At 36.5% G+C, this 12,708-nt stretch overlaps 1 protein-coding gene across 5 annotated transcripts; it reads left to right on the forward strand.

The window, feature by feature from the left end:
• Window positions 1-666: 666 nt before the first annotated feature.
• Window positions 667-11,468, forward strand: LOC126917802 (uncharacterized). 5 transcript variants are annotated; one of them, XM_050725095.1, is made up of 12 exons: window positions 667-978; window positions 2,715-2,817; window positions 6,161-6,252; window positions 8,066-8,175; window positions 8,514-8,636; window positions 8,722-8,874; window positions 8,966-9,144; window positions 9,247-9,549; window positions 9,616-9,806; window positions 9,879-10,067; window positions 10,571-10,627; window positions 11,027-11,468. In XM_050725095.1, the coding sequence occupies exons 2-12, from the start codon at window positions 2,724-2,726 to the stop codon at window positions 11,258-11,260; spliced, it is 1,725 nt and encodes a 574-aa protein (XP_050581052.1). In that variant the 5' UTR covers window positions 667-978; window positions 2,715-2,723; the 3' UTR covers window positions 11,261-11,468. The 5 variants fall into 5 exon arrangements, with proteins under 5 accessions (XP_050581052.1, XP_050581056.1, XP_050581055.1 ...); XM_050725098.1 differs by lacking the exon at window positions 10,571-10,627 and having other exon boundaries at window positions 669-978; XM_050725097.1 differs by lacking the exon at window positions 10,571-10,627 and having other exon boundaries at window positions 671-978; window positions 9,879-10,079.
• Window positions 11,469-12,708: the final 1,240 nt, after the last annotated feature.

A 12,708-nucleotide genomic window follows, 5' to 3' on the forward strand; every position in this document is an offset into this window, starting at 1 on the left:
AACGCAGACTACATACACTTCTATCCGTGTATGCATATAGTGTATAGTAACAAAAATAACCCTTGTATTCAAAAACAAATCAATAATGGTCTTCGCTACAATTTGAAAATAATTTGGAAACATTTATATATATTCTATACATAATATACAGTTACATTATATAAAAATATAATGAAATAAAATTTATAAACCAATGTTTATCTCTTATAAAAAAGAAAGTATTTAATATTTCTAAAGCTCTTTTGAGAAAGTGTTGAAAGAACAGTCGTTTCAGAGAAAAATGCCGTGCTATTTGAAAAAAAGAAATATACTCCTAGAAACCTAGAAATCTAGGTCATTGATGACCCACGTTTCTCTAAGTTTTTTAAAATGATTAAAATACGGTAAATTTCACGAACTAACAAATTTTTAACAATATAAATGATTTATATAACATTTCCAGAAAAAATAGGCAAATACGATATAATACTGTGCAAAAATTATTTTTTATGGTATAGTATATTTCAGTCTATTGTGACTCCCAGTGAAAAATATATAAAACTGTGTGTGGCAGTCAACCAATGTATTCAAATACGACTTTTGGAGTATTAATGTATTGTGTTATTGGCCGTGATGCCGGTAGGCAGGCGCTGCCTTCGCGCGATGACCCTCTTACCTCTTTACCGTTTCTTCCTGGCAAGTACGACTACCGCGCCGTGTCTCCACACTGGTCTCTAACTCTGGCGAACATTTCGCCGCGATCAGTTGCATTTGCTAGCCAGTAGCTATCAAGCAGGAGGTGTACATCTCATTTGTGCTGTATCATCCAATACCAATTTTGGTTGGATCATTTTGACGTATCAACGTCAAGTGATCCTACCTCTTACTCCTTTGATCGATTACCTTTCTATTATCCCTAGTTGATATTATCCTGATAATCTATCCACCTGTTAGTAGATTATCGTCAATGAAATATCGTGAATGAAAACAAGAAGATAGGTAAGACATTTTTCAATCGCTTTCTAGTTTCTTTACTTAGATTCTCGCTTATTAGTTAACCCTATAGTTCGTTCAAATTTCATCTAGTTATTTTTAAGCTTATATTTAATTTAGCTTTTAAACGTGTATTTTTAGCTTTATATTTGTGTTTTGTATGATGTATGATATAGAGATGTAGATAATTTGCTTTAGAAATGTGTGGAAATTTTAAATAGTATAGATACATGCATTTGATTGGTATCAAACTTTTGACAGTGTTTTGTTTATCATATATATGTGAGGATCTTGAAAGAATACCGCGTTTGTAAAAGCCGCGTAATCAATGAGTTTGAACATGTTCATGCCAGTCCGTCATGTATTGCTGATTCATCTCAGGATGATGATATATTGAATCTATTATGTGTAATCATCAAGTATGAAAAGTATGTGATTAAAATCTTTCTATTTTTATAATTTCATTATCCATTCATCGGATATATATATATATTTCTGATAAGAACTATCAAATTATTATAAATAAATTCCTTATTGAGTATTGTATTTGAATATGTTACTGCAATAAATATGGCTTAAAACAGCATTAAGTATACTTTTTTTATGTACGAATATGAAAAATAGGAATATGAAAAATTATTTCTAGCGTATTAAGAACTGTACGTTAGCTATCGGATAGTAACTTGCCAACAAGTTTTTATTACAAAATTTACATATCAACTGATTCGATAAAAACCTAAATGAATAAATATCGCCATAGATTTACGTATGTTATATCGGTCGTGAAAAATAACAATAAAACCAGCTGGTCTAATATTTTTAGCAGGTAGTGTAGGTGTGAATTGATCTTGCGCATACTGTGCGCTCCATCTAATGCGGGATGAGAAAAGTGTCAGCCGCGAAACAAGGCTTCTAAACTTGTCTATCAAAGTGAATGACTTCAGTTCTATAGGGCGATCAATATACATATTTAAGTACGTTTTGTACTTGTTACATCCATTAGAACGAGTATAAGAAGATGCGCGTAGGAAGATTTAAGTAGTGTTCAAAATTCAGCGATTTACGAGACTCGTTCACGACCATGACTTTTCTTACTCGACTGTGACAAAAGCTGAGGCGTCGATTTAATTAGATGGTTTTTTTTGATTGGTCGGTGATTTTGTACTGACCAATCAGATTCGATTTTCATTTAATTGATGTGTTAGCACATTCTCGGTCATAAGATACGATAAGATCTTATCAATGATACGAAAGTTTACGCGGGAAATATATACCGATCGAACAATCTATGAAATAATTATTACTGGTCGCAGATTTTTGTGTAAATGAACATTTAATGTATTTTTGCATTTTTAAATTTCGCATAAATGCATACAAATCTGTAATCTGATTATTATTAACTCTGCCGTTCTTCTCATTTCTGTGTGATTCGAAATTAACGTTATATTTCAATAGAAGTTACTGAAATATAGCTAGTTTTTAAATATTTGATTTTAGTATTCAATGTAATGTTACTACTTCTTGTGTATTCTACGTATTTTATGAATAAAGTATTCCAAAAAAGGAAGATATCTGGAAAGACACAAACACGAAGACGAAGTAAGGAGAACAACAGAGTTAGATAAAGAATTTGTACGTACTTTTTTTATGTACTTGCTGATATTGAAATTATTTATTAGGTATCTTTTTTTAATGAAATCTCGTTTGTTTGAACTAAGAATTTTTATCCAATTCTGTTACAGTTAGGCAAGATGGAAAACGCGGAAGATGTGAAGACGACCGTGGAATTATATATCTATGACCTTACAAAGGGCATCGCCTCTATGATGTCTAGACTCGTCATCGGTAAATTAAAATATCTCTTAGACAAATGTGATGCATGGTGTTTTGGCATCGAAATGTAACAAAATGATGAATGATTATTACCAAGTAAAATATGAATTACTGGCCTCGTTCGTACCATCTAGGCCGTGTTGTGCGTTATTTAAAGGTACATTTCAGCGTCTTCTTCTAGTTCGCACGTGCGAGGTAAACAGGAACAACTAGGTATTTTTGAGCCATAAATATAAAAAACGACATACGCAAAATCCAATTCTCTATTTATTAGAAATACACACGGATCACAACTGAATGATGTAACCGATGACTACATTGATGAATAATTTATTGTCAATGATTCTGCAATGAATAATCTATGAATGAAAATATTGCTTATGTTATTAATACGTGACTTGTGAATTTTATAAAATTACAGTAGTATAAGTATTCTATTAGTTTAATAATTGCAATAATTAAAACTTTTCTTTTGTTTCCAGTAAAGAGTATTAAGCATGAAACGAGTTCCATATTCTAAAAAGCTCTGAATATTAAAATTTACAAATTTCCTTTATAGTTGGGTTATTAATAACGAATAAACGATTCAAGCAAATTTGACAAATACGCCAAAAGTTATCTTAGGATAGAGGAATTAAAAACTGTACCGTGCGATCTTAGGAATCGAAGCAATTTAAAGAGGAACAATCATAGAAATGAAACGAATCGTAGGGCAAAGGTAACTTGGCACAGGCGTGTTCGTCATTGGGACCGTCATTAGATTTGTTGTTTCGTGTGATCTTAATTTATTCTAAATTTGGGATACTGAGTACAGCGCTGGGAGAACATTTATAGTCAACATTCTCGTTGTTTTCACATTTATACGCCTATTACCTCTCATTATTTTCCTCGTTATTTTATTATTTCTTTTGCTAACTGTTCTATTTTCATAAATTATGATTGTTCATTGTTCATTATTTTTCAGTAAAATTAAGTTCGTGTCATATTACAAACAATCTTCTTATTATCGCACAATCTCATATCTCGATGAGGCTAACGATAAGATGTAATTATCCAATGAGGAATTATCAATGGAAAGTAAGGTGAAACAGAAAGCTCAAAGAATCTATTTGAAGAAAATTTGGGCGCATGTTGCGGTACAATGCGGAAGTAACGAGAAGAAGGAAGGGAGAAAGCGCTCGATTCGAACGAAATTCCACGGAAAAGTTGTAAAATACAACATACGCACACGTGTCTCCGCGAGACGTTTACGTCATGTATCCAAGGTTCGTTCGCCACTCACGATCAGTCGCCGAGCTTGCGGATCTATTTTCAGAAGCCACTACTTGTAATTGTTCGCGAGCTTGGTATTTCACACTGCACGCGATTCTCCTTACAAACAAATAAATACGCGGTTTGTACTCTTATCTACGCAGAGTACTGGAAAACGAATCAAGAGAACGAAGTTCAGGGACTGAAAACGGGAATGAAAAATGTTTAACGTTACGTGTTGCAGATGTACCGTGAAAATAATAAAACGGAGGCCAGACAATGCGGAATAACAACAAAGGAGAATGATGATGTTCGTTAAATCGAGTAAAAGAGCGCACAGTGGAACGAAATTCATTTTGCAATTTATTTCTCTTTTGTTAGTCGATCACGATGTGCAAACGTATCGCAGTTATGGATCATAAATATGTTCATCTTTTCGTACTATATTTCGTTCATTGAATTTCTTCAATACTTATCGAAACTCCAGAATAATTAATTGAGCTAGAGTCAAATGAATTATTAAATATTTTCCATATTTATCGCGATAGGTTTGTAGGCTACTATGTTATGAAATAAAGTTCGTTTCTCTTTGTATTTGACATAAACGAAATATCAGTGTTGCGTAATAATTTCAAAGAAATATAGTTCGTTTAACTATATTTAACTTATTGGAAGTTTGTTCTTAAATTAACGGAAAGTCAGTGAGAATTAGTTAGGATCGGTGAAATGTTGCATAATCTCTGAAAGTGGTGAATTGTCGAGCCGGACGGCTGTAGCAGCTATTTCTCGCGGTTATTTCACCACGACGACCCTCCCAGAAACGCGTTGCAATAAGATAATCGCGGATGTGCTTAGCTATTCCCGCGATGAGAAACTAGGTCGAAGGAGACTCGAGCCGACGATTACGAGCCCGAACCTCGTCCAAGCAAACTGAGATTGTACTTTTACGAAGCGAATTTATGCGGCAAGGACTTGGCGCGATATTATCGTATCGCACGAAGAGTTCGTTGGTCCTTGAGCAGTATTATTTACCGCGATCTACGAGTTCACTCGGCCATATCGATGCCAAAACACAAGTATCTTTGCATCGATGTAACTCATATCGTAAATTCTCTCCCTGATACAATTAACTTTATGCAGCACGTAAATTAAAATAACGACTAATTTTCTTATCTTTCTCATTTCTAAGGCATATTATAGTAAAAAAGATTCTTAAAACTATTTCCTATGTTATCGCTTTTCATAATACCTACGCGTATTTGATCTGTAGTTGCATGTATGGCTTTTCTAGATGTGTACTCACCAGCACTGTTTTTACCGATAACGATTCACCGATACCAGACTTGATCGACGACAGGTTTAACCGATAATAATGGTAACAATACAACAGCAATGATTCATACAGACTTTAACCAATTGTTTACAGTAAGCACGAGCAAAGTACGAGCTCGGTTTAGAATATTGGAGTATTAGAGTATTACATCAGTTTGTGTTCTAGCTTTGTTCACCTAGGGAAGACGTATCTCGATCGTTATTGTTATCGGTTAATACCCGTCGTCGATTAAAGCTGTTTTTGGCGAAAATTGTCGTCCATCAAGTCCGGTGTTGGTGAACTGTTCCCGGTAAAAACAGGGTGGATGAAATCTGTGTCGGCGATCTCAACGAGACCCGTGCTAAAATTATCAAAATATGACTGTACTAATTTCGATGTAATATTAGCATAACTAGGCCATTCCAAACATTCGCAATGCAAGACTTCTAATGTTCTAACTGTCCACCTAACGCGTCCACTGCGTAAATTTTGTATCCAAGTCGACGAATTTTATAAATGCAAAGTCACGAAATCTTATGGAGAATTCTATAACATAGGCGTACATTACGCACGGAGAAATCTGCAAAGCGTCAGAGTATGGTACAGATGCTAATAAAAATTCGATCAGCGCTAAAGACACTCGGATAATTTGCATGCATATTTAAAAGAAAATTCATTCGTTCGTAGAAAACCGAATACGTTGAGATAAATTATATATAATTATAAATTAAGATAAATTACATAATCGATAAATGAATACCGATAATAGAAAACATTGTTGTCCACGCGTAGGTCAACATGTAGAGGGTATATGGCACACGGCGATCGTTGCTTACGGAAGAGAATACTTCTTCGGCCCATCTGGAATTCAAACTGCTCGGCCCGTGAGTATATCTCTGTATAATCATAGAATTATTTACAAAGGTAAAAGAAAGAAAAGAAGGACGTCTCGAAGCGTCTCGAAGCGACGATTGTAAATAAAACTATTATCAATTGATCGATGAATATCCACGTGTACGATATGAACGATTAAGCGTTAAGTTACTCGAAATGCATCTCTTCATCGTCGAAATGGTGACCTATCGTGCCACGCGTTAGTAGTAGTGGCGAGTCATTCTGGCCATACGATACGCTAGACACGGAGTGGGTACTAAATTTGGTCTGGTTGAACCTAAAAATAATTCCCTCGAGCTTTACTTCGCTCTCTTTCACTCCTCTCTCTTTTTCATGGCTCTTTCCATCCCATAGCCCTATCGTCTAGATTTTACGAAGGCGAAAGCTATCGGTAAGTCTCTTCTCGGCTCAGCAGGATCGATCCGTTAAATCTTCTGCTCGTAGTCGCGTACAACGTTGCTCGTCGATCTCTCAGCGCGCGAAAACAAAAAATGCTCCCATCTCGTGAAAGCCTCGGGTTTCCACCATCTATATTTAGCAACGGATCGAAACGTGCTTGAAACGAGCCATGTTTTCAAATTCAAATTTCTCAAACTGAGATTGGAAGACGAAATCGAGTGCGTGAACTGCGTCGAGTGCTGGGAACTAACTGTAAGTTGCGCAAATGTGATCGACAAGTTGGATGCAAGGCAAACGATGCGAAGATAGATCGACGATCTACGATCGAGTTTAATGTTTCCCAAGGTTCGATCGCGCGTCGTTGCCCGCTCGTTGCCTCGTCGTTCGTCGTTCATCGCGCATCGTTTTGCTTCACTGCTGAACGACCGAACGAACGAACGAGCTACTTGACCGTCGTTAACATCGACGCGACCGTTACTGCGGTAGACGATCAGCTGGCAGGTGTTGTTTGATGTGCACAGTAGACGCGACGTCATAAGTAAAAGCAAACCGAAAACAGCGACGACGAAGAGCGTGCGCGCTGCCTGCCATGCGAACTCGAATATCGTTCGTTTATCTTGAGTTACGGTTGCCGGCTGCGTGGCGTCGAATCTGGAGGTGCCGCGACGCCAGTTCGTATTCGAGTGGTTCCTTGACGAGAAAACGGTTCATCGCGCTCTTACCGATTCCGGTGTCTCTTTGATCTTCCGCTTTTATCCGTCCATCAGACGCGACATCGTTCTTCTCGCACGACTCGACCAGGTGCAAAATAGTTTTAGTATGCTTGCAACGAAAGCAAACTCCAGTGCTGTACTATTTACGGTGATTGTTATCATACGCGTTTGTTGGTAACTCGGATAACTTAATGACCAATTGATCGTTTTCTTCGTGTCAATCGTGATAACTCGTATCATTTATTTTTCACTCGCCTTAATAATTGTACATACGTATTTGTAATTACTTGTTGTATCATTAAATGTATTAGGTTCGTTTCAATATCCATTCGTTGAATTTCGTTCGATTATGAAATTTCTTCGAGACTCGTCGCTTCCTGTTGATCTTCCTCCTTGCGCCACTTTCGTCGTCTCCCGTTCTCTTTTTTCTCTCTTTTATTTGGCACATTCTTTCCTACGTTCTGCTGCAGAATGCAACACCGATACACTAGCCGTGGGCGGTTATTTTAAGCGTTTCTTACAGGGAAGCGCAAGTTTGTCGTGCTTCTAAAATTACGTGCACGCTAATGCCAGAGGGGGTGGAAGCACACTCACCGCTGAGCCGGCTGTCGCAGAATTGACATTGACGCGTTTTTCACCAATTTTTTCTTCGCCAGTCATCGCACGTCGTTAATTTCACTCTCTATTTCAGGGTGGCACAGTGTTAGGAGAGCCGCACAAAGTGGAAAGAATCGGCGAAACATATCTGCCATATTCTGTCTTCTTCGAATACATAAACGGCTTGGGAGTGTCTACGTTCGCGTGAGTTATCATCGAATAAAGTAGAATCTAGGCGTCCGAAAATTTAAATAAATCTCGTCAATAAGAATAAGAGATAAGACAAATTAATTCATTATTTATTACATTGTCTGATTAATTTTACAATCTTCCAAATAATTAAATACAGTATAACTAGATACAAATAACAAATAACGTTCATTTTATATCATTATATCATTCATTAAGATTAGAATGTTTTTTACCTTCAAGTTTAAAAGAAAACGCGTAATCTTATGACTACACAGTTTTGCGAGCTGCTATTTATGATTTTGTATTTACAACTATATTTACTATGATTGTTATTTGTCGTTAAATTACAGCCCGGGTACTTATAACCTCTTCAAACATAACTGCAACAGCTTCACAAACGAAGTCAGTAATTTTCTGGTGGGTCAAGATATTCCCAAGTATATCCTAGATCTGCCGGAGGAAATACTACAAACGTACGAATTATTATCCGTTAAGTTTGATACTTTCCTTTCTTTTTCTCTTAATCTTCATTTCTTATTAAAATTTAAATTGTTTTAGACCGATCGGACAACAGATTGGAGGACTCATAGAAGGTTTGTGCAGTAGCGCGAGTAGAGCATTTATAGTTGATCCAACATTCCTTGAACCAAGAAATCATAGAGAGGTTTCGCCGGAATTTCAACTTTTAAATGAAGCTATCGAAGAAGCAAGGTAAAGCGGTTTTCGCGTCTCGTTTATCAGTTTTCGTTTCTTGTCTTTTCTTTTTGTGACCGTCTTTAGTACGATGTAACTATCGTGGCAGATTAAATTCAATCGCGCTAGAAGAAAGGAGAAACGAGATCAACGAGAAACTCGCGAAGAAAGATAGAAAGAAAAAAAAGAAGAAGAAGGAGAAGAAGCAAAAAGGAAGCAAGGATAGTGGTGCGAGCGATAGCAATAGTACCGGACCCAGTAATTGTACACACATGGCGGAAAGTGAAAGTATATCGATTTCGTAAAATAAGATACATGTATTTCTTAACTGTCTTCTATATTTTATTTACTTTTTCTCTTTATCGGTATATTGTCTTCATACGAATTTAGGTGCTATAAGCCTGAGCGAAATGCAAGCTTCGAACGGCGAGAGCACGGAGGTGCTACCATCGGAGAGAGTGATGCAGATGGAGGAAGAAGAGAAAAAGGAACTGGAAGAAAGGAAACGTCATCGAGATCCCCCCATCGTGTTTAAGGACTCAGTGGATATCAAAGAAGAGTACCAGACGTTAGTCAAGCTGCTGAATGGGAAATTGAACGAAGAGGAACGCGTGTGCATAGATGAGCTTCGACAATACGTCTTGGAGAACGAGGGTTCCTGGGCTCTCGGAGACAACTTTTTAAATTTCGTAGGTAAGACGACGAAAAACGATATTCTTCGTTGTAAGAGTATGTATCAAAGACAATTTGTGTATTTAGGACGAATACTGTATGATAAAGCTCTGGCGAGTGACGCAAGGGTGAAATTATTGAACATACTCTCGGTTGCTGCGTTAAAGGACGATGTAATCTTACTATTGCATCAGGACAGAAGGGAACATATAATTATGAATTACGCTTTTGATATCGATCGTCATCCTGCCGAAGAGCAACTTCCTCTTGCACAATTTGTAAGCAAATTAGAATCGTCTGTGTGCATCGATAAATTTAACGAGTTTTTAATTTTCAATTATACGTTATAGTTGGCAAACATGTTCGAAAACCTTAGTAGTTCAGAATGGTTGTTGTATATATCGGAATGGCAACATCAAACTCAAAATATCAGTAACATAAGGGTAACGACGAAAGTTGCAGTGCATTCGTTGCTTTCCAATTCGGTTGACTTGCAAATTCGTGGTGCCGCTATTATTCACAATCTTGCCTGCAAGGAGGTAAAAACTGTGGTCTGTATCCTTCCTATCCGATTAACAATTTCCTGTTTCGTTTTGATTACACATCTAATATTCAACGTGAGAAGGAAAACAGAGAGAAAGAAAACCTAATTCTTCAGCGCGCAATTCTAAGATAAAATAACGTGTAGTTTGCAGTGTCGCATAACGAACGCTTTTACTATCACTTTTCAACTAATCCAACAAACAAAGTGACGCTTTCTTTATCGCGAATAGAAGTGCTGCCTTTATTAATAAATTAGCTGTACTTATAAAGGTATTAAACCGTGAGAGGTACTTTAACCATGTATCAAATTTGGTAACTGATTCACGGACGAGCAACGATATCGTCCCAAAAACAATTTCCTATTATAAATAGCTATGATTCAAGTAATATATAAATACGTTTTCTCGTTGCTCGTTTGTATTTGTACACATGTATACAATGTTACGATGCAGTTGGAATTAATGGATACCTATCGAGAGACCGGATACTGTGTTTTCAGAAAATGAACAAAAGCAAAAATCTGCGGCGACTTTTACCAAAAGGCAGCATTTCTAAGGTACTTGTCTGAACATGTATGTATAATTTAACCGCACGTTACGGTAAGTCGTCCATCAAAAATTTACGATTTCATATCCATGAACTGCGCAAATGCATATTTTATCAGTAGCAATAATATGATTTAAATAACCGTACATTCATCGCCATCATCGTCGTCATCATTATCATCCTCGTCATCGTCATCGATTTAATTTTGCATTATACATACATCGAATAACCAAAGAAAGCAGCGTCAGTTCAAATATTAATTTATTTATATCTATCCTTTTCGAAGAGCGAGGAAGTGGACCTTTTTTTTATTGTTTAGCATTTTCTATCTGTCGTTTTGCAGTCTTCGATGTGTAATTAAACAATCGTGATTTCATTTTAATCGTCTTTCGTTTTATGAAATGCATAGGTGTTCGATGACGTCGCTGTAGAATTGACAATGGCACTGTTGCAATATTTCAATGGCAGTCCTGCTGAAGAACAGTTGTACGCGTGCATGAAGTCATTGGCACGTTTCACGCAGATCAGCGGCCAAGATGTACCGCAACTTATACAAATGATTGGGCCGGAACCAAACAAGTTTCGCGGAACGTCCGAGAGGATCGATGAACAAATCGATCAGGTTAATAAGAAGTTGCGTTAACGTGACTCGCATTAATAAGAAATATTGTTAAATTCCAAAATACGATGCTATCGGGAAACAGATTAATTGTGTTATAATTGAATTTTTACATAGAGATTTTATTGAAATTATCTGAATATAGCATATTATTATAATTATTATTAGTAATTGTTGTCATTTAATATTATTATTATTACTATTATTATAATTATATTACCATTATCGAAAATTATAACTCCCCATTACTTTCACTTACTTTCTTCGCGCAAAATGAAATTTTGCTCGTTGAAACGACCCTATTGTCCGACTTGACTTATATCTGTAACTAAAACCGACGTAATTGACGTTAAGCCGCATTGGACACGGATCAAGCAGCGAAACAAAAGTTACGCAAATGCAAAATTATCGAACAACGTAAATAAAGTAGCTAAGATATTCTATCAAAGCATACAATATTACGATATTAATGGATACTTTACCAAAGTTCAATACATAAATCAGAGACCCAGTAAGGGTCTCCGTAATTAATAAAAAGAAACAGCATGTTACTTTGAATACTTTAAATCCCTTCAAAATTCATTCATAGATCGCAGTAAAGCAAGAGACAGTGGCAAGATAAATATCGAGCACATCCTTGAACCTTCCTTTCGTAATTACGATATTCAAAACAATCATATAAATTGATCAAACAAAAAAAAAAGAAGAACAAAGCAAAATAAAATTGCAAATGAAACGCAACGTTAACTCGATGATACTTTTTAATACATTAAACCTACGTACACATACGCATTTGAATAATAAAACAGGTGCATGTAAAAGTACTTTCATCTCAAACATTAATTTTCATTCAAATACATTATACCTTCCTAAACGTAAACATATATATACACATGATTAGGTGGCGAATAGCGTAAGCCACTGATCCAAGTTACTCGCGTCTTAACCAGAGAATACCAGAAATATCTTAATTCGCACTACGAAACCGTGAACTAACAACGCAATAAAACGTTGGCACCGAATCACTTTATCTCTCGATTCTTCCGATTTTCCTTGTTGATCTCCAGCAAATTCGCATGAAACGCATAGGCGAATTAACACGTTCTACCTAATTCGCTCGGACGTAAACACCGTTCGTCGTTCAACACAGAGACGTCAAGTATAGAGTACGCGAGTCTCTCCGCCATATAAGATTGGTCATGACCCAACGCCTTTATCCTTAATTGGTGATTTTTATCAATATATCAACAAGTAACGCACGTGAGCTGAATGTTACTTAATAATTATAAAACCGGACGAAGATGGTAATTTCGTTGGCGTCAGATGTTTGCCTTAAGATTTAACGGGAGACGCATCAAATGATAACAATTTGGAAGCGATGAAAATATGCTGATAGGGAGGTAGAATCGCGTTTATGCTCGCGGTGTATGAACATAAGTGCCACGAGGTGCACGATCAGTGCGTAACACGGC

This window comes from Bombus affinis, chromosome 6, assembly GCF_024516045.1.
Source record: "Bombus affinis isolate iyBomAffi1 chromosome 6, iyBomAffi1.2, whole genome shotgun sequence".
NCBI classification, from domain to species: Eukaryota; Metazoa; Arthropoda; class Insecta; order Hymenoptera; family Apidae; genus Bombus; species Bombus affinis.

Coding starts and splice junctions, on each gene's coding strand:
- LOC126917802 (XM_050725095.1), top strand. CDS start 2,724: ATGGAAAACGCGGAAGATGTGAAGACGACCGTGGAATTATATATCTAT. Junction 6,253..8,065: donor GAATTCAAACTGCTCGGCCC/GTGAGTATATCT, acceptor TCTCTATTTCAG/GGTGGCACAGTGTTAGGAGA. Junction 8,637..8,721: donor CCGGAGGAAATACTACAAAC/GTACGAATTATT, acceptor AAATTGTTTTAG/ACCGATCGGACAACAGATTG.